General features: G+C 39.1%; 1 protein-coding gene across 2 annotated transcripts in view; it reads left to right on the top strand.

The window, feature by feature from the left end:
* Nucleotides 1–22,582, top strand: part of PPP2R2D (protein phosphatase 2 regulatory subunit Bdelta) — a 43,453-nt gene that overhangs the window by 18,593 nt on the left and 2,278 nt on the right. Inside the window, exons 1-7 of one of the 2 annotated variants that reach the window (XM_084634854.1) lie at nucleotides 5,417–5,561; nucleotides 7,567–7,732; nucleotides 15,031–15,143; nucleotides 18,412–18,589; nucleotides 19,486–19,650; nucleotides 21,238–21,407; nucleotides 21,496–21,587. In XM_084634854.1, the coding sequence (XP_084490980.1) occupies nucleotides 5,535–5,561; nucleotides 7,567–7,732; nucleotides 15,031–15,143; nucleotides 18,412–18,589; nucleotides 19,486–19,650; nucleotides 21,238–21,407; nucleotides 21,496–21,587 (911 nt within the window). In that variant the 5' untranslated portion in view covers nucleotides 5,417–5,534. Of the gene's footprint in view, nucleotides 1–5,416; nucleotides 5,562–7,566; nucleotides 7,733–15,030; nucleotides 15,144–18,411; nucleotides 18,590–19,485; nucleotides 19,651–21,237; nucleotides 21,408–21,495; nucleotides 21,588–22,582 lie in introns of those variants that run through there. The other variant, XM_084634853.1, reaches the window with a different exon arrangement.

The raw sequence follows: 22,582 nt of genomic DNA, 5'->3' as shown, positions 1-22,582 counted from the left end.
CTAAAAATCACAAATTTAATAAAAACACTGGATTTATGATTTATTACAACAATCTGTAACCCACTTTTACCTCCCTTTTTTGTTTTATGACTTCAGAGGTTAACTGACCACCTTGAATGGTCTCTTACAATATGTGTTAACTACTTAGGCTGAACAATCTGTTCCACTTTTTATTTAGCTGCAACAATCTGAGTACCTTTCCCAGACCTGAAGAAGAGCTCTGTGTGGTTCAAAAGGTTGTCTTTTACCAACAGAAGTTGGTCCAATAAAAGATATTACTCACCATGTCTCTCTAGTAAATGATCATGTAGTTTAAGACAGGATTATAATGCATATACACAAGGGAGATAAATATTTCTGGGGTCATCGAACTTTTGAGTTCTTGACTTAGCAACCTTAGTGTTGGTTTAACGTGACTATTTGTGTGTAATTTGCATTTCTTAACAACCTAGGGAAACCAAAAAGAAATTCCATCAAGTGGAGCCATATTGACTTCTCACATGTTCCAACCTTTTTGATGAACCATGTGAGAGCATAGGGGATTGGTCACATTTAAAGCTGACTGGGTGGTATTCACACTAGGTCCTCAGAGGCTGTGCAACCCACAAAGAAATTGTCAATATATGTATGTCAACTTTTTTTTTCTTGCATCAGTTATGGGACCATTTTTGGTCCCTCTCAAGTGTGTCCTTCAGGTAATAGGCTTGGATTCCTTCATCTCTCTTAGTGGTGGAAACCTGTGTTCCAACCACTATGGGACTGGATCTCTGGGTGGCAGCCCCATTTCCCAACTATTATTACATGATAAGCCAAACTGCATCCAGCACCTGTAAGCTCTTTTTCTCTGAGGGCCCATGACTAGCATCTGATTAAAGTGACTCAAAAACTGTTTCTCGGAACAAAGCATTATTTATTTACCCAAATGTATAGAGAACGCCGAGAAAAGAGGTAAAACAATAAAACACTTGGTAAAATGCTTGGTTCTTAGATAAACTTTATTCTTTCCTTGCAACTTTCTCAAATTCCGTGGGTTTCAGCTGTGCACACACTTGATGGCTACTAGCCATCTGTTGGAGTCCAAAAAAAAGCTTTAGTGTTCTTGCATTTTTATTAGAGAGGTCTGTCTACTAACAAATATTGAAAAAACACAAAACTTGAACATTTGATACTTTTGTGGTTTAATTCAACTTCAGGATGCTGGTACATGTTTGAGAATATTAGCCACTAGTTTTATCAGCTTGGATGTTTTAACATTGACAGAAGTTGCTGCTTTTCTAGAGAAAACAGGCTTGTAAATGTTGAATTTTAGACGTTGCATGTTGCTGGAACCTACCCTTGGTGGCCAGCTGGGAGGATGGAGCAAGTACAGGCCTCTTTTTTTTTTCAGGCCAGAAGCCACTGCAGCAGCAAACAGACCCACAAGTTATGGCAACTGCGTTTACTTCAGTTTTTGAAGATGGTGGCCTATCTGGTTCCTTTCCTTTGGAACACCTCCTCAGGAGTCCCTTGGGGAATCAGAATTGAGTACTCCTCTTCTGAAGTCATGAGCATTGTCCAATGGGGTTCAGTTTAGGTCATCTTTACCAAACAAAGAACCTCCTCATTGCTGTAATTTCAGGTCAGAAAATCCACAGATAGAAAAATGTTTAGACAGTCAGCAGGTCCAAAGCTATTTTGAGACATTTGAAGTCTTGGGTCAGTCCACACACATTATTTCAACTATCCTATGAAAGTCCCAACTCGATGATGATGATTTAAAAAAATACAAAGCTATGAAAAGTTGGAATTGAAATAACAGGAAAACACAAACAAGGCATTCACTGAGCCATGCACAGAGAAGAACAGTTTGAGTTTTATAGACAGATATTCATAACATCCCCTTTTATTTTTTGGTTCTTTTTGCATAGCTTTTTTTTTTTTTTTTTTTTACACTGAAAATTTGGGTTGAAGGTTAGACTTTAATTCAGTCAGAGCAAAAAGTCTTTTTCCTTCTAAAATCACACTTTTGGGGTAATTTTTATATATATATATATATATATATATATATATATATATAGGCTTATCTGCTTCACAGACTTTTAGACCCCCCAATGGCAGAGGTCTGTACTGGGGATATGTCTACACTGGCAGAGTTACAGTGCTGGCAGTTACAGCGCTGCTCAAAGAGCACTGAAGGGAAACTGCTTGTGTGTGCACGCTGTCAGCTGCCCGCACAATAGCATGTTCACACTTGTGGAACTTGCAGCAGTATTCGGAGTGGTGCACTCTGGGCAGCTATCCCACAAAGCATCTCTTTTCTCTTCTGTCGCTAAGAGTTGTGGGAAGGCGGAGGGGATTGCAGGGCATCCTGGGTGCTGTCCTAATGCCCTGTGAGGCATTGCTTCACATCCCAGAAATCCCTGTGCTTCCATCCGCATTTGGCACCATCTTGTAACGGTTTGTGTACTGGGTGGTGGGATCACATTGTCATTCACGTCTGGGATGATGAGCAGTGTCTGCAGAACTTTTGGATGAAGAAAGCCATATTCACAGGACTGTGGTGAGCTCGCCCCAGCCCTGCAGCGCAAAAACACAAGAATGAGAGCTGCCCTGCCATTAGAGAAGCGTGTGACGATTGCACCGTAGAAGCTGGCTACTCCAGACTGCTACCGATTGGTAGCTAACCAGTTCGGAGTGGGAAAGTTGACCGCTGGACTCGTGTTGACGAAGTGTGCAGGGCCATTCATCACATCGTGCTCCAAAAGACCATGACTCTAGGCAACGTGCGTAACATTGTGGATGGCTTTGCACAAATGGGCTTCCCTAGCTGTGAGGGATAATAGATGGCATGCATATTCCAATTCTGGCACCAGACCGCCTAGCCGCCAAGCACAATAATCGGAAAGGGTATTTCTCAATGGTTCTCCAGGTGCTTGTGGATCACCGTGGGCGTTTCACGGACATCAACGAAGGCTGGTCTGGAAAGGTGCATGACACACGCATCTTTTGGAACACTGGCCTGTTCAGGAAGCTGCAAGCAGGGACTTTCCTCCCGGACCAGAAGATCACCGTAGGGGAAGTCAAAATGCCCATTGTGATCCAGGGAGACTCTGCCTACCCCTTAATGGTGTGGCTTATGAAGCCATACATGGGGCACCTTGATAGCAGCAAGGAGTTATTTGCAATAGGCTGAGCAAGTGCAGAATGACTGTTGAAGGTGCTTTTGGCCTTTTAATGGTCCGTTGGCGCTGCCTATGTGGGAGGCTGGACCTGGCTGATGACAATATTCCTATGCTTATAGCTGCATACTGTACGCTCCATAATATTTGTGAAGGGAAGGGCGAAAGCTTCACTCAGGGCTGGACTGCTGAGGCTGAGCGCCTGGAGGCTGAATTTGAATAGTCGGAGACCAGGGCTATTAGAGGGGTTCAGCACAGGGCCATAAGGATACCTTGAGGCAGCAATTTGAAGCTGAAAGCCACTAATATTTGTTGCTGTGCTTGGAAGTGCAGTGCTCTTAATGCTAGGAGGTGATTGTGATTGGTGCAGATAATGTATTATGAAGGTTTAAGAAAATTGCCTGCTGCTTTTCAGGGCTATGTTTGCTTTCAATTAATAGACTAAAGATTGCTTTCAAACCAACACAATTCTTTTATTAAAAATCAACAACTGGAAGAGAGAGAGAAACAAAAAACACATCAGCACTGAGGGGGAGGGGAGGGTCCCAGGAGGAGGTGGGGTCCTGGGGCAGTTAGATTTGTGTATGTCCAGGTATTATATCCAACCTTCTCCTTTAGAGTACAGTGCAGTGAGTACTGTACTTCAGCAGGGCTAAACTGCAGAGGGACGGTTGTTGAGTGCAGTGCGTACTGGGAGTAAACAGTGCTGGACTGTGATGGGGGAGGAGTGGAATGCAGCGGGTACTGACTGGAGCCAGGAGGTTGATAAGAGTGTGTTGGTGGTGTCTGGGGGAGCGCATGGGAAAGAGTTTTGCAGCAGTGGCTGCAAGAGAGGCGGTGTGCGGAGCTGCTTGGTCTGCAGTGCTAGTAGCACCTGGAGCGTGTCCACTTGTACTCCATAACATTTAACAGCCACTCTGTGGCTTCGTTCTGGTGCGCCATGTGCTCCTTTCGGTCCCTCCTCTTGCTGTCCCACCACTTCTTCAATTCCTGTTTTTTGACCGCCCTGGCCCTTATGCGGCTCTCCTATATGCAGCAGTGATCCCCCCACCCGACCCCCCAGTGACAGTAGAGTGGTGCAGGAAAGTTGCCCTTACTGGGGCAAGAAACAAGCAGCTCCGCCGAAGAACTTGCGGCAGCGGGTTGCCCGGTATCTTCATGAGAGTTTCCTGGAGATCTCTGAGGCAGATGCTTCTGAAGTGAGGGAGTCAATCAACACCCTCTTCCTCTGCTCAGACTAGGCATGTTGTGGTACACGCATCACAGAGACACAAGCCTGCTTTCTACAACCCTCCTGCCCCCAACAACTCGCTTCAGTGATTCCCAAAATCAAAGCCACTTATCAGGGGCCTCATCTTCTGTTTGCGCTTCACCAAGATCCGACAGCTGTGACTGGCTAGCCTCCTCCAGGGTAGAGAGGAGCTCCTGGTTGCAAACATCTCTGGTTTCCAAGTCATCGTTCTGCCTCTGGGTCCCCTTTCCCTGCCACATCATCGTCCAAGATTTCTTCCTCCTGGCTCGGTCCACTCTCAACTGGCATGCGAGCCCCCAAAGAATCCACAGTGGACTTTGCAGTGGAGGTGGAGTCACCACCGAGTATCCCATTCAGCTCTTTGTAGAACTGGCAGCTCGTAGGCTTGGCACCAGAGCGATGGTTTGCCTCCTACACCTTGTGGTAGGCGTTGCGCAGCTCCTTCACTTTGACCCTTCACTGCAGTGTTTCCCAGTCATGGCCCCTTTCTGTCATGCATTGTGAAATCTGTCCAGAGGTATCATAATTCCTATGGCTGGAGCACAGCTGGGACTCGACAGCCTCCTCTCCCCAAATTCTGATGAGATCCAGCAGCTCAGCACTGCTCCAAGCGGGGGATTGCCTGGTGCGTGGAGCAGGCATGGTCACCTGGGAAGATGCACTGAGACCACTGCACATGTCACTGAGCAAACAGGAAGGGGACTTTCAAAATTCCCACAGAATTCACAGGGTGGGGATGACTGGTCACCTGAGGGAAGGGCAGTAGAGTTCAAACCGATGACCAGAGAGGCAAGAACAGGCATTGTGGGACACGTTCCAGAGGCCAATTGTAGCTCTGTAATCAACCAGGGTGTCTACACTGGCACTGTGGCACTGTATCCCCAATGCAGAAAGCTGTATACCTCATGTCGGGGTGGTGTGTGTGGTATTTTTTTGTTTGGTTTTTGTTTTTGTTTTTTTACAGCGCTGCAACTGCACAGTTTCTGCATACTAAGTGGCTTGGCAGTGTGTACACCTCAGGAGTTACAATGCAGAAAGCTGCTTTACTACACAGAAACTTGCCAGCGTAGACAGGGTCTTGAGCTAACAGTTACTGCTAGCAGTAGAGACTTGCCATCTTCTGTATGGATCAGCCACTAGAGGGAGATGAGGTACATATTTTGATAGAAGAATTTGATAAAAGAATGTAGAGATTCAGGAATCCTGGGTTTTGTTCCAAATTCTGAGTGTAGCATACTCAGTGACTACAAACTGTTCTGCCCTTGGTCCTGTCAATCTGAACTTGTTCCAGTCCTACTCTTGCCTTCCCACTTCCTCCCCTTGGCTCCTTGTCCCAGTCCCTGTCTCCCCACCATGGCTCCTTATCCCTTTGCATTGTAGTTATGCTGCTATTTCTTTCTCAGAATTTTCTGAGCACCAGCAGTGGAAATATTGAGAAGACAGGAGACGGTATTCCTGCTTTTAATTCTGGTGCCTGGCACAACAGCAGTCCCTGGCTGCTGGGACAGGCAACTGCAGGGAAGTCCTGCTTACCCCCCGGGCTAGAGCAGCTGTTCTCAAACTGTGGGTCGGGACTCCATTTTATTGGGGTCACCAAGTCTGGCTTAGACTTGCTGGGGCCCAGAGCTAAAGCTGAAAGCCTGAGCTCTACCACCTGGGGCCAAACCTGGGTGGCGGGGCTTAGATTACAGGTGCCCTCCCTGGGGCTGAAGCCCTTGGGTTTCAGTCTTGTCTCCCCTTCCCCCCACCCCCCCTCCACCCCCCCACACGGTACTGGGGCTTTGTCTGGGGGAGGCGGTGGAGGAGGCTCGTGTGGGCTCAGACTTCGGTCCCCCCCTCCTGGGGTCGTGTAGTAATATTTGTTGTCAGAAGGGAGTCGCAGTGTGATGAGTTAGTGTTGGTCAGCCTTAACTATACGCTTCACTACCTGTTCCACATGATAACTGTTAATGTACTATGGTAGGCACAGAGCTAACTCTGATATTTGCAGGATGCATCTTCCTGTTCCTTCCTCAGTGACTATTCACAGTAATCTTTTCTAAAAAATATTTAGAATTATGTACAATTAAGGGTAACATAATACACAACTTTTTTTAATCTAGATAATTCCCAAACAAGGAATTACCTGAGGCCTCACCAGCCTATTCCATATTGTGGCTGTATTTCATGGTGGTTATAGTTAACGTAGGGAAGCACCTGAACAAGAGCCTGCTAATAAGAGTGGGGAATGAATGTCATAGTGGCCTCAAACAGAGTGGAAGCCAAGTTGACATTTTGAATTATGCAGTGTCCTCACCTTCCATTGAAGTGAATGGAAGTTTAGGATGCTCAGCACATTGCAGGATTGGACCATCTTTACTTGATTGTTGGGGGTTTGCCACATATTGGTAAGGGGAGATGACAATTTGCAGGACACTTTTAATGCAAATCTGCATTAATGTCGATTTGCAGAGCAATTTTAGAAATTACATGTTGACTGTCCCAAATAACAAGAACAAGAAGAAACATTTGTATAATATTAATCTACTGTAAAACTTCTGTTTCTCTGCAGATCTCCTGCTCCATCGCTATTTGGTGCACCACATGCTCTCTGTTGCTGACATACCAGCCACAGAACCGTACTGTGGACTGGAGCTGCCCAATAGTGGTAAGAGTCCACTATCTTCCAATATGCGCAGTTTTGTAGAGTTTGTAATGTTATAACATTGGTATATTAAAAAAAATACATTTTAAAAACTTTACAAAACCACACATCTTGTGAGAAATGGGGTCTTTCCATAACCATATACGGCATGTCTAATGTGCAGTGAAATTCTGTGGCTAGAACATTGCCAGCAGAGGGCATACTGGTGCATCAAACATAGCAGGATCAGACTGGATTTTGCAATTTCTAAAACTAAGCAAAAATGGACATTTTAAATTAAACTTACAATTTGTATTGTAAAAGACCAGTTATACAGAATATCATTCTAATGGATCTTGACCAGTTCATCAAGACTTTGCCCAGTAGCATTTCCCAATTCCTCGTTCACATTTATTTTGTCATTAATAGTTGGCTGATTTTATCTGTTCTTAAAGTGTATATAAAGTGTTGTCATTTTCTAGGTACATAAAGAACTTCTATTTCATTAATAAAAATGTTCTGCTTCCTTTCAGAATAAAAGCCGTCCGCATTCTCGGGGAGAATATAATGTTTACAGTACCTTTCAGAGTCATGAACCTGAGTTTGACTACTTGAAGAGTCTAGAAATTGAGGAAAAAATTAATAAAATTAGGTGGTTACCACAACAGAATGCTGCTCATTTCCTGCTGTCTACAAATGGTAAGGACATTTCATTGTGTACTTTTATTTTGTAAAACAGCAAGATCTTTTGATACTCTAGTTGAATTTCATAGTCTTATCCTGGATCCATTTGTTCATTACTTTCATACAACAGAATAGTATCCTTTTTTCATAGTTTTAATTCCATGCAAGACATGTTCAGTTTGATACCATGTGTTTAGAATAGTGAAGTAACTATGCATTAGCTGTTTTAGGGGAATATGGGAAGATATACCTACCAACCCACAGAATGTGTCCTTGGATGTAATATGCAAGCTGACATAATAGCCAGCAGTACTTTCCCTGCCTGATGTTCTGCTTGCATGACTGAAGGCTATGTAAGAAGCTCTGTTTGCTCTCTGCTTCTGTCATGCACAAATGTGTTTCAAAAGGTAGGATTTAGCCCCATATCCTTAGCATAGCTTGAGAAAAGTAGGCTTTAAGCTTTCTTTGTGTTTCTCTGATCCTGGCCCTGTCCAGTGGCAGGGCCGTTCCTCAATGACAGAGCAACCTGATGTTAGTGATGCAACATTATTTCTGGTGGTTCCCACAATGTGGTATGTTTCCCAAACATCAGAGCCTGGTGCCTGCTTGGAATAGCTTTCAAACTAAAAGGAACAGCTGTATTGACAGGAATATGTTTGTTTATATTTCCATTACATACATGACCATGGTATGTTGATACCATACATACAATTAAGAGTCTCACTTAAATAAATCTGAAATATAGCCCTATCTCTCCTCTCTGCCTTATTAAATTGGGGAAAATCTTAATGGTTATCTTCTAATATATGTTGTTAATAGTAAATACTTACATTATGGTTTCCACTAAAATACTCCATTCTGGATTGTAGTACCATTGTGGTGGGTACTGTAGTACTGCTGTTTCACCATAATGCACTATTAATAGGGAAGGGCTTTTTTGTAGGTTATTACTCCTACGCTATGTCCTGAAAATGCCGGTTGGCAAGTCTAAAGAGATCGTATGAACTTGAACTGAAACTATTGTTGGGTTTTTTTTTGTTTTGTTTTGTTTTAAACTGGTTTGAAGTATTACATCTGACCCGGAATCTGTCTGCCAATTTTTGTTGTTTTACAATCACTTTTTTCTAGTTGTAACTGTTTGTCTCCCCTATTGCTGTGTGAAAGATGAACACAGATGGAAACTACACAAGAAAGCAGTGAAACTGAGTACAAAAGTGATATCAAATGCTGAAAACAAATGACATCAAAATTATTTCCCTCTTATCTTTCAACTAGTGTAACCTTATTGTTTGTAATTAATAGATTTAAAAAATGGAGCAAGTGTGATTAAGTTTCATATGGAATACTGCAGTATACAATTGCATTGGTGTTCTTTATCGTAAAATAACTTACAAAGTGAGTGTGAAAGAACTTGGTATCTTTGGTTGGGCTGGGTCTTGTATGCCTCTGGAAGCCTACACTTTATTGTACATCTGACTGTTACACAGTTATTATTTGCTGATGGTATACTTGCCACTGTATAAGATTTTAAAGGAAGGCCCCTGCCCAGTTTGTAATCCAAATAAACCCCCTTACTCAGAGGCCTTGAAGGTACTAGTTTATAGGTTTAAAAAAAAGTGATAGCTTTTCTGATTAGCATTTGGGGTTTGAGAATAAGGCTCATTCTTCCTTGTCTCCCATGCAGAATTCACTTTTTTCCAGAACACTAGCAAACAATTTCCCTCAGATATCTGTCAGTTCTACAAATACAGCAGTTTGCTTATTCTAAATTGAATTAGACAATTTATAGAATGGAAAGAAAACTTAAAAAGGTTTCAGATGATATATCTGTTACCTGGATTCTATGAAAAGGACTTGCAGTCTATCTGTAAATTTTAAGTTACGAAATAACTGGATAGTTTACCTTGTTCCTTGCATGGTAGAAATTTCTTGGCATTCTAACAGCCAAAGCTGCTTTTTTGTCTGTCCTGTTGACGTTACAGTCCCTTTGGCAATTTTTCAACCTAGCTCCTTAGAGAATGTTTCTGTCGCCTTATCCAGCATTTGACTGGAATCATCTACGTTTTATGGAAGTGTCAGCTCATCAACACTGAGTGAAAGAACGTTGAATTTCTGAATGGACAGTCCCCTCCTGTTTGTAAAGTTAAAAATAATTGGTTTTCTTTCTTGACATGGACTTAGATTTAAACAGTCTACTTTCTCCACTAAATCACTTTTCTGTGTTATACCTCTGTCCACAAATAAATTATTTAGTCTTCTAATCCGGTGTGTTCTCAACTTTTCTGTAATCTGACCTCATTGCAACAGAAATAAATTTTGGATTCTTTCCCATAATTTCAGGACTCCCCGCCCTGTAAAGGAAGGGCAGAGGGGAGGGTGATCATGACCTACAGGATGAAAACCCATACCCTATTACCTTTCACAAGGTTTGTCCATTATCTCATGATCACCTGTTAAACAGAACACCAGGGACATCAGCTGTGAAACAACAGAACAAATCCCTGTACATTTCAACATTGTATATCAGTCTCCTTTTTGTTTATGAAAATAGTGCATATAACAGCTTCTGAAAGAAAGGTTTATTCAAATGGGTATGTCACACTTTTCATAGAATTTTAAAATATAAAGGAAGTCTCACTCCTCAGGAGGTCACTGGTTCAACTGCAAATCTTTGTCAGCTTGATGGGGAATAACAGAAACAAATTACTAAATGCAAATACGTTGTGCATGCTACCCAAACCTTTTACTGTATATTCATATGTGTATACTTATTTCTTAAGGAGGAGAAACTTTTTTTCAAACATCCCTCCTTAAGTCAGAGGAGTAGATTTTTTCCTAACAGCAAATAAAAATAGCAGACTTCTTCAAAATCACATTCTTCCTCTAAAGGAGAGTGGATGATTCATGCTTCTCTGCTGTTTCCTTGTCTTAGCAGATAGAGGCTAGACTTCTGCTTAGATTTTTACCTTGACTTTTTTTTCCCCCAACCATGTTTTTACCTCAGGATTAGTTAGGATAGAGTCAGGGGCTTTGAATGTTTTTCCTTACACTCAGTGTTTTGCGGAGTCAGTCTCCTTCAGGTGCAGTGTGTTCCTTCTCCTTTAGTTGATGGAGATGATTTTGTGAGAAATGCCCCCTCCATTTATGATATGTCAACAGATATAAGTATACCCAGTACTTATGGCTTCATAGTTTCACTGATCCTACATTTCTCCTCTTCCCTCTCAAAAGTCAGAATCACAACTTAGCCCAGAAGCCCATTAGTACCTTGGTTCTGCTGTAAGCATGGAAGGGATAGAATAATCATATGCCTTCTTGGAGAAAAACTTTTAACATGGAAATTTGTGGGACCGAGTCAGTCAAGACGCACTTGCATTAATACTCCTTGCTGGTGGTCCTCAGAATATTTTTGTCACAGCTTTCAATCTATCATATATTGAAAAACTCAGCCTCATTCTTGGACAACTTATTTCACATAGATGACCTGCTAGTCTCCAGAAGCCTAGGGTTTAATTCTTTGTCTGAACCAGCAGACCAAGATGCTCCTGACCTTCACAAGGCGGTTCGCCCTGTGTAGTGCTCCTCCTTAAATCTTCTTACACAGCCTCACTTATGGGTTCAAGGTAACATTCCTTTCTAACTTTGTCCCTGGAGACTGATTCTTCCATCTTTCTGCAGTGGAAAAAAGAGCTTTTCTGTCTTAATAGTTCAATATCCTTATGTGCACAAGGATCATGGGGATTGGTGACCCTGAAGGAGAATAAGATTCATAGATATTTAGGTCAGAAGGGACCATTATGATCATCTAGTCTGACCTCCTGCACAATGCAGGCCACAGAATTTCACCCACCACTCCTAAAAAAGACCTCACACCTATATCTGTGCTATTGAAGTCCTCAAATTGTAGTTTGAAGACCTCAAGGAGCAGAGAATCCTCCAGCAAGTGACCCGTGCCCCATGCTACAGAGGAAGGCGAAAAACCTCCAGGGCCTTCCAATCTGCCCTGGAGGAAAATTCCTTCCCGACCCCAAATATGGCGATCAGCTAAACCCTGAGCATATGGGCAAGATTCATCAGCCAGATACTACAGAAAATTCTTTCCCGGGTAACTTGGATCTTACCCCATCTAAAAACCCATCACAGGCCATTGGGCCTATTTACCATGAATATTTAATTACCAAAACCATGTTATCCCATCATACCATCTCCTCCATGAACTTATCGAGTTTAATCTTAAAGCAAGATAGATCTTTTGCCCCCACTACTTCCCTCGGAAGGCTATTCCAAAACTTCACTCCTCTGATGGTTAGAAACCTTCGTCTAATTTCTAATCTAAATTTCCTAGTGGCCAGTTTATATCCATTTGTTCTTGTGTCCACATTGGTACTGAGTTTAAATAATTCCTCTCCCTCTCTGGTATTTATCCCTCTGATATATTTATAGAGAGCAATCATATCTCCCCTCAACCTTCTTTTAGTTAGGCTAAACAAGCCAAGCTCCCTGAGTCTCCTTTCATAAGACAAGTTTTCCATTCCTCGGATCATCCTAGTAGCCCTTCTCTGTACCTGTTCCAGTTTGAATTCATCCTTCTTAAACATGGGAGACCAAAACTGCACACAGTATTCCAGGTGAGGTCTCACCAGTGCCTTATATAACGGTACTAAAACCTCCTTATCTCTACTGGAAATACCTCTCCTGATGCATCCCAAGACGACATTAGCTTTTTTCACAGCCATATCACATTGGCAGCTGATAGTCATCCTATGATCAACCAATACTCCAAGGTCCTTTTCCTCCTCCGTTACTTCTAGTTGATGCGTCCCTAGCTTATAACTAAAATTCTTGTTGTTAATCCCTAAATGCATGACCTTACACTTCTCACTATTAAATTTCATCCTATTCCTATTACTCCAGTTTACAAGGTCATCCAGATCCTCCTGTAGGGTATCCCTGTCCTTCTCTAAATTAGCAATACCTCCCAGCTTTGTATCATCTGCAAACTTTATTAGCGCACACCCACTTTTTGTGCCCAGGTCAGTAATAAAAAGATTAAATAAGATTGGTCCCAAAACTGATCCTTGAGGAACTCCACTGGTAACCTCCCTCCAACTTGACAGTTCACCTTTCAGTAGGACCCGTTGTAGTCTCCCCTTTAACCAATTCCCTATCCACCTTTCAATTTTCCTATTGATGCCCATCTTATCCAATTTAACTAATAATTCCCCATGTGGCACAGTATCAAACGCCTTACTAAAATCTAAGTAAATTAGATCCACTGCGTTTCCTTTATCTAAAAAATCTGTTACTCTCTCAAAGAAGGAGATCAGGTTGGTTTGGCACGATCTACCTTTTGTAAAACCATGTTGTATTTTGTCCCATTTACCATTGACTTCAATGTCCTTAACTACCTTCTCCTTCAAAATTTTTTCCAAGACCTTGCATACTACAGATGTCAAACTAACAGGCCTATAATTACTTGGATCACTTTTTTTCCCTTTCTTAAAAATAGGAACTATGTTAGCAATTCTCCAATCATACGGTACAACCCCTGAGTTTACAGATTCATTAAAAATTTTTGCTAATGGGCTTGCAATTTCTTGTGCCAATTCTTTTAATATTCTTGGATGAAGATTATCTGGGCCCCCCGATTTAGTCCCATTAAGGTGTTTGAGTTTCGCTTCTACCTCAGATATGGTGATGTCTACCTCCATATCCTCATTCCCATTTATCATGCTACCATTATCCCTAAGATCCTCTTTAGTCTTATTAAAGACTGAGGCAAAGTATTTGTTTAGATATTGGGCCATGCCTAGATTATCCTTGACCTCCACTCCATCCTCAGTTTTTAGCGGTCCCACTTCTTCTTTCTTTGTTTTCTTCCTATTTATATGACTATAGAACCTTTTACTATTGGTTTTAATTCCCTTTGCAAGGTCCAACTCTACTTGACTTTTAGCCTGTCTCACTTTATCCCTACATATTCTGACCTCAATAAGGTAGCTTTCCTTACTGATCCCTCCCTTCTTCCACTCCCTATATGCTTTCTGCTTTTTCTTAATTACCTCTCTAAGATGCTTGCTCATCCAGCTTGGTCTACAACTCCTGCCTATGAATTTTTTCCCCTTTCTTGGGATGCAGGCTTCCGATAGCTTCTGCAGCTTTAATTTAAAATAATCCCAGGCCTCCTCTACCTTTAAACCCATAAATTCTTCAGTCCAATCCACTTCCCTAACTAATTTCCTTAGATTCTTTCACAGGTAGATTTTCCAACGGAATATAAGTTGAACCATATTGAAAAAGCAGGTGAGCTGAAAGCTAAATTCAAAAGACTATTCTCTGGCTCCAGAAGGTGGAAGGAGAGGCCTAATTTTGCTTGCTGTAAGAAGATCTCGTGGTTTGGGGGGGTGTGAGGAGGGAAAGAGGCTGCTGCCTTCGGGGATGCTTATCTGGGAAATTGAGTGCATATGAAAAATTATAGTAATTTTGGAACTATGGCATGGCTTTTTCCCCCCTTGAATAATAAATCCAACATGGCTTTTATAGTCCTTAGATTGGAATCCAATATTTCAGGGAATGGCTGAGAAAGCTGTTTCCTGGAAATTCAAAGTTGAAGTTAAAAGAAATCCAAGCATGTTAAAGAAATAAAAATGTACTGGTAGAGCACCCAGAAAACCTTAACTCTATACTATAGTGACACCATAAGGGAAAAAATATGAAAAATCTAATGTCTCTTTGGACTTAATCTAATCCAGGATATCAAATACTAAAATGCCTTTATATGATTATTTTATGCTGGTGCTACAGAGCAGAATTAAGGTGTTAAGTTCTTAACTATGCATTTCCATACAGTAACATATTTGAATTTCTTTTCATTTCAGTTTTAATTCCAAACTTCCTCAGTTTATCTTGCTTGTTTGGGGCATAATAAGAATTAAGAACATCCCTGCAAATCTCTGCATTACTGTATTCTCAACTTTAACACCATTTAAAATTTATATTTTGTCTGGAAATTGTATATAACTAGTTAAAATAGGCAACTTTAATGACAATTCTGAATGGTTTCATAAGCAATTCAAACAACGTAAAATACTTCTGGTATGTAGTGTTTGTGTTTAATCATTTTATACTATGGTAGCACTCAAAGGCCACAATCGGAATTGAGGCCTCTTTGTAATAGGCACAGAGGAAACCCAGATGAAGAAACAATCCCTGCCCGGGAGAGTTTATAATCTGGCATATAACTTTATAATAATTTATTGAATCATCTTTAATTTTGTAATTTCAATTTCAAGAATGTGAATTTTTGTTTTTAGATAAAACTATTAAATTATGGAAAATAAGTGAAAGGGATAAAAGAGCTGAAGGTTATAACTTGAAAGATGAAGATGGACGACTTCGGGATCCATTTAGAATCACAGCACTAAGAGTATGTGTTTTGGTTTTTCCTTTGGCTCTCGTTAAATCTGCTTTTTTGAATGTACAACTTTACCTTTGTACATTTAAAAAGAGGTATTATTCATTTATAAAGTTGTCTTGTATTGCAGTTTGTATTATGTGGAGTCAAAACTGTATTGGGTATTTCAGGATAATACAGAATTAAATTAAATATATTACTGAAGTTTCATTAATTCATGGGTCCATAAAACACTGCCTAGATGCTTTGGGAAGATTAAAGACCAGAGTGCTTCCGACGCAAATATTTTGTTATGAGCTTCTTAGTGACATCTTGGAACATCTTAATGCTGTTGTAAATATAAATAGGGTTTTTAAAGTCTGTTTAAAATTAAGTTAATAAAATTTTTCATTAGGTGTATCCTTTCATTCGTCTAAATAATATATAGAAGACAGTAAAATTATTAAGATAGAAGAATATTTTTGAATGAACTTTTTTTTAACATAAGACTCTTGCACTACCTAGGTTCAAAGATAGTGTATCACTTCTACTTATCTCCCTGAATAGCCTGTTGTGTTAATGACCCATCTCGCAACATGTGTGTGGATCATAAATTTGCACTTAACACAGGGTGGTTATCTTTGACATGGGTGGAAAATTAAATTTAAAGAATATTTTTCAGTAACGTTCAGCTCACTTTTTAATTAAACTGTTTGGCCATCTTGGCCATGTAGGTCTAAATTTAATGGTTTCAAGGATGCATTACAAGAGACATTTGATCTTGTATTTGATTGAGTGGAGCTTGTTCTGAAATTGAAAAGGCTCAAAAGTTTGTTTTTTTTTTTTTTCCTAATGGTTTTGATTTACTGCTTGTGGATTTAATGTGTTTAGTATTCAGATAAATGTTATTGATAACATTTTCTTCTATTGCACCATCATAAACTAAAGAACTGGATCCATTCCTAATCCTGATTTGCCCTTTTTAAAATATGAAGCCATTGCAGAAGACTATGGATTGAATGCTGTGTCAAGACAAAACAGAATACAGTAGAACCTCAGAGTTATGAACACCTCGGGAATGGAAGTTGTTTGTAACTCTGAACAAAACATTATGAAAACATTCAAAAGTTTGCAGCTGAGCATTGACTTAGTACAACTTTGAAACTTTACTATGCAGAAGAAAAGTGCTTCTTTTAACCATCTTAATTTCAGTGAAACAAGCACAGAGACAGTTTCCTTACCTTACAATTTTTTTTTAAGCTTTTCCTTTATTTTTTTAGTAGTTTGTTTAACACAGTACTGTGCTGTATTTGTGCTTTTTGTCTCTGCTGCTGCCTGATTGCGTACTTCTGGCTCTAAATGAGGTGTGTGGTTGACTGGTCAGTGTTTGTAATTCTGTGTGTTCTTAAATCTGAGGTTCTACTATACTTACAGTGCAGAAACGAGAAGCCTTTCTACTTTTGGTTATGTGTGTTTATATTAGTATAAACTAAACTGAGGGTATAAAAACACAGTATTATTAAAGCCAGTCACAACCCAATCAAATTGCAATAATAGGTCAAGTCACTTTTCCAGAGCAAGATTGTATGTGTAGGTAAAATTTTTCTTAGTGTCCTATAGCTATAAATAGTAAAAACTACTTGCATGGCACAGTTACTAGGAAGCTTTGTGGTTCAGGGTTTAGTTTCACCAGTAACTTATTAATAACATATGTTCCTTTTATTTGAGATTTGATAATATTTACACTTGTATGTTTTTCATAATCAATCACCCAGGAATGATTCAGGTGGTTTCTTAATATGTTCGCCTGATGCTATTTCATTTTCACATTCTAGTCTCAAAAGTTACTTTTAGATTTCATTGTGTGAATTTTACTTCACCCTTTCTTGGGCATTTTAGAAATCTGCTTCACCCACATAAAACCTAAATAACTAGATGCAGGGAATGTATCGTTGTCAATGTGGTACACAGTGACTTCCCCTCCAAACAGCAGGTACTCCAGAATTGCAGGTGTAGCCACTCCTTGACCCTTGGGGTGTTAGGCCTACTGGATTCATATAAAGACATCCCCATTCCTTCAATACTGATCTATGAAACTGGCACAGAGGGCCTTTCCACTGGACATGAAGAGTGGAAGCGCTCTGTGTGGCTCATGTGCCCACTGTTCTTCTGTGCAGCCTTGCAGCCAGGAGTTAAAGGAGAATTTCACACTTAATTGCATTAATTGTAATTTAGATTTTGCTTAACCTTTCCTTAATTACACTAATTCTAGTGTTCCTGGATTTTGATTGTTCTTTTATTATAAAACTCATGTACCCTAAAATAATAATTTTAGTCCACCTCATCCTAGCACTCTATTTCATCCATTATATTTTTTTTCTTACATTTTAACCTTAAATGTTAAAATGTGACTAATCATTAGTGGCAAGAAGAGGAATGTTTTTTATAATAAACAAGGTATGTGGCAACTCCAGAAACCTCTTGTATCTAAGCTTTTTAAAAAAAAAATTGTTTCTATTCTCTTGGTGTGTTAAAAATAATTTATCAATAGTTCAGTAAAAAGAGCATCAGATTGTGTTATGAGGACATGGTTAAGTTGATTTCATTTGTAAATTAACTAATTTTCTTTTAAAAGTCCATATTCTTGTTGTTCATCCTTCAAATAGTTTTTTCATTCCATTTTAAAATGTTGTTTTAAGGGTTTTTCAGCTCCCTTGTTGATGTTTAGAAGGGATTAACTGACAAAGGAGAAACAGTCAGTGCACCAAGTGCTATCAGATGCTCAAAGTAAACAGGCTTAGATCTCTTTTGTTTAGCTAATTTTTGTTATAGATCTTACAAGTAACTGCAGAAGATATGTTTTCAGGTATATGAGAGTTTCAAATTGAGTATCTCGAAATTGTTCAGTATAAATGTACTTCTCTCGATGGGGAGGTATGGGAGAGTCTTACATATTTGAAATGCAAAAAATGGCAACCTGGGATCTGGTTTGTGAGTGCTAATATGGAAAATCAGAGTAGGGTGGGCAACTGTTTTGTTAGATTTTTTTTGCCCAGTGGATTTGAAAAGTGCCCCAGAACTAAGTGAACTGTGTTCCTGTACAGAGAGAAAATGAGATTTCTGTAGTCTACATTGCTATTTTACATAATAGGAAATATGACTATGTATACCATAGTTGAATGAATTCATTTTTAATGTAAACTTTTGAATCACAAATTACTAGCTCTTTTTTATCTTTACAGTGAACTTTTCCCCACATATAAACACTGACTTTTCTTGTATCTTCTCTTCCCCTTTGCAGGTGCCAATATTGAAACCCATGGACCTAATGGTAGAAGCAAGTCCCCGAAGGATATTTGCAAATGCGCACACGTATCACATAAACTCTATTTCAGTAAATAGTGATCATGAAACATACCTTTCTGCAGATGACCTAAGAATTAACCTATGGCATTTAGAAATCACAGATAGAAGTTTTAGTATCCTTTTCCTGTATGAATTCTATGATTACATATAAATTTCTGTTTTGACTATTAATAGAAACACTTTCATTGTTATATCTGCAGTTTTACTAAACACAAGTTCCCTAAATACTTCCATTTAACTCTAGTCATATAATTAAACACTAGTTCAAATGCACTAATTCACAGTGAAACATGTTTTTGAAATGAAAAGCTGCACGTAGGAAGATATGTAGAGTTTAATTTTGCAGAGCAGAAAGTGAAGACGAGGTGAAATTCTGGGACCATATATCTTAAATGTGGGGGTCAGTCTTCCATTAAATGATCTTATTGATAATATATGTAAAATAATTCCATTTCGCTAGAGAGTTCTATCTCCTGTTGTATTCAAAGTGTCAGCTATGTAGTCTGATGTTAATCTTGAAATAAAGTAAAGACTTAGAATTTTGCATAGCAAGTATGGATATGCCTTACAGACAATACTGAAAGTGACCCTTTTGCTTTGGCTCACGGCTGCCTATTTCAGGCCAAAATGGTCCAAGAGATATTTTGGCAAGTAACGTAGGTGTCTTCAATAAAAGCAAAGGTGAGAGAAATATAAAATAGCCATTAAGTTGTTTCAGGGCATAAGAGGAACGAAGGCCATTCAGTGTTCTGTTTGTAAGATCCTGCAAAAAATTTCCACACAAATATTTTTAGTTTTTAGGGTACAGATTCTAGGACGAGCCCAGGATTATTTTTATGCTACTCCTGTCCTTTTACAATGAGTAAATGTCCACAAAGCAGAAGGGAGGAACTTACCTTATGCTTCTAAAAATATACTACAACCATAATTAACCATTTTTTGGAAATTGTATTTTAGAAATAATAAAAATGGGAAATGCTATTTGTTGCCTTTACCAACCAACTTTCAGACATTGTAGATATTAAGCCCGCTAACATGGAGGAACTAACAGAAGTGATTACTGCTGCAGAGTTTCACCCACATCATTGTAATGTGTTTGTCTACAGTAGTAGCAAAGGAACTATACGACTCTGTGATATGCGTTCTTCAGCCCTCTGTGATAGACATTCAAAATGTAAGTAATTTAGACTATATCTTCTTGCTTTATAGACTTTTGTCATATACAACAAGAGACCGTGTAGGTGTTCTACCTATATAAACAAACATTAAAATGTCAAATTCTGCTTATTGGTAAAGAACTTACAAAGGTAAGGAGTCATAGTTTTGTAGAATGGAACATTTTAATTGTCTTGTTCTAGGCCATCAGCAAGCAGAAGTGTAGCATGAGACAATTGACGATGTGACTCAAGTGCTTTTGGCACCAGTGAGACCTGTCTTCTGTCCAGACTCAGTCTTGGTGCTTCTCAAAGGTATCTGCTTAACAAGTGCCAGTTAAGGGCAGTTTATTGACATCTACCTTTGTGCATTAGGAACTGGGCTGAGGCTGCCAGAACCCATTTCATTTGTGACCATTTACACCTATCGGAATGAATTTTATTCATAATGATCTGTGCTGGATTTGAAGCCAGTTCCCAGAGGTAAAAGGCCAGTGTTTTTGAAGCACTGAGCCACACAGCCTCATATAGGTGAGGAAAGCTTTTATATTTCCACCATAAGGAATAGGGCCCATCTTTACACACAGCCTGTTGTTTCTTGGTTGTATTACAGTAGTAATGGTTTTATATATCACTATTTCCTGGGGTTTACCTAAATTGCATTGATATTTCTAGGTAAACTCATATTCTGAAGCAAAAATGAGGGGTTTTTGATTGGGGAAGAGAAATATTTAAACATTGTGGCAAGTATGGTATGGCGCATTTCCTTTTTAGTCAACTTAGCTTATATAATTGGAAATGTCAATGGCCAATCTAACTTGTCATATTTTTGTTAGTTTCCTTTACTCTGTAAAACGTACGGTAGTCTGTGATGTTTTCATAAAAGGTTTGTAAGAAAGAACTTTGCTATTATTCCCTTGGTGTTGAATGGTTCATCTTGTCATTGATTTGAAGAATTAAGAGTAAATGACTTTCAACCTAACCAAGAAGCACGGTTCAAGAAAACAGACAAAAATCCTCATTGAATTTCAGTGTAAATACAAACTTGCTCTTTCAGTAGATTTTGTGTGTGGTGCAATTTATATTCACTTATAAATAAACCCTACAGCACCACTAAAAGATGTGGGATCTGTAAAAGAAATGTACACTGGAGATGCTGACTTCTCTTACTGTTTCACATTTAAAAATTTTTTAGTTTTACATTATGGTAAAGTTATAGAATAATCAGTAGTCCTAGAGGGAACACAGTGACTTTTGAATTTAACTTCATATACTGTTTTTTTTTTTTTGTTAGTTTCTGCCTCTTAATGTTCATTCCAAAACTCCAGGAATTGCAGCTTCTTCATATGCCCTAATGGGAGAACCCATTGGAGCTTAGCAGCTAGTGGTTCTAGCTATGAGAACTTAGTGCCTTTTTAAAGAAAGATCACCTTTTTAAAAAAAAAAGCTAAGCAGGGCTATAATCTCTTTTTCTTTTCTTTTCTTTTTTTAAATGGAGGATTTAGTATTCAGGTCCATGATTTTAAAATATGTAAATACTGAATAGCATTGCCATTTGTAACATTTTGAGTATTGGATTCAGTTTTACTTTACATCTTAATTTACAGTTTTTGAAGAGCCTGAAGATCCCAGCAGCAGATCATTCTTTTCAGAAATTATTTCCTCAATATCTGATGTAAAATTCAGTCACAGTGGTCGATACATGATGACAAGAGACTACCTTTCAGTTAAAGTGTGGGATCTCAATATGGAAAACAGGCCTGTAGAGACATATCAGGTAAAGTGTTCATATTTTTTAATTTTAAAAAAAAAAAGCATCTTTTTCTTTTTTTAGATCTGTCTAATACTTCCTTAAATGTTTTAAGGTTCATGAATATCTTCGAAGCAAGCTTTGTTCTCTCTATGAAAATGACTGCATCTTTGACAAGTTTGAGTGCTGCTGGAATGGTTCTGATAGGTAAGGTTAATTTCAGAAATTTAGTCCCCAATCCTGAGAACACTTAACTTATGTTAAGTATGTGAACAGTCCTTTTGAAGTCAATTTGCAAGATTACGGTCTGAAAATATTTACCTTTTGCATCCTCAAAAAGATGGCAAAGGCAATGTAAACTTTCTCTCAATTAACCCTATTTTAGTTTAAATTATTGCTGCAGTTGCGTACAACTAGCTTTTTTGGATATTGACTTTAAAACTATCCTGAAACAATTTTTTCATATTTTTTTTAAATAAGACACATACAGAACTGGTTTTCATTATTTTGAAAGATCAGTTTTTGTTTAATTTTATTTCCAACCTTTCTGTTGGGCTTTGTCCTTAAATTTGTTGTCAGAGGTAAACAATACATATAGAAACAGAGGTAGCTGTATAATGCAGTTTTATGTCTTCTAGCTTTTGTTTTGTGTTATGATCCATGGAAACATTAAAAATTTCTGGATAAAAAGTGATATACAAGAGTGTGGTGGTTTGGAACTGCGCTGTGATAACTTATTGATATTGTATGTTGGCCTGTTTATTGGGTATTTACAGTATGAATATACTGCTATATTAGCTCAATAGGGGTATGTCTGAAATACAGGCAGGAAGGAGAAGAATGGCTCGAGAGCTACCTATCAGCAAACACTGGAGAGTTGTTAAGGGACAATGCCAGCACTGCTAGCTTGATTCTTTCTCAGTCTCCAAACATCCTACAAAACTGGTTTTGGCCAGGACCCACCAAAGAACAAGAGAACCATAGCAGGGTATAAATAGGAACATGCTCTCCTGGGGAGGTAGAACCTGCAAGGAACCAGATTAAAATAAGACTCTGACATAATGGCTCACTCCAAGTTTCTGGGGAAGCTAGACCTGCCTATGTCCCCATCATGGGATGATAGGACTCTGAAATAAGATAGACATGCATATAGACTTATTTATTTTAAAATCCTTTTGTCCCCTAAGGCTTTGTTTCTGCAG

Source organism: Lepidochelys olivacea, assembly GCF_965140295.1.
Source record: "Lepidochelys olivacea isolate rLepOli2 genome assembly, chromosome: 7".
NCBI lineage: Eukaryota > Metazoa > Chordata > Testudines > Cheloniidae > Lepidochelys > Lepidochelys olivacea.
This window is presented reverse-complemented; position numbering and strand designations above follow the sequence as displayed.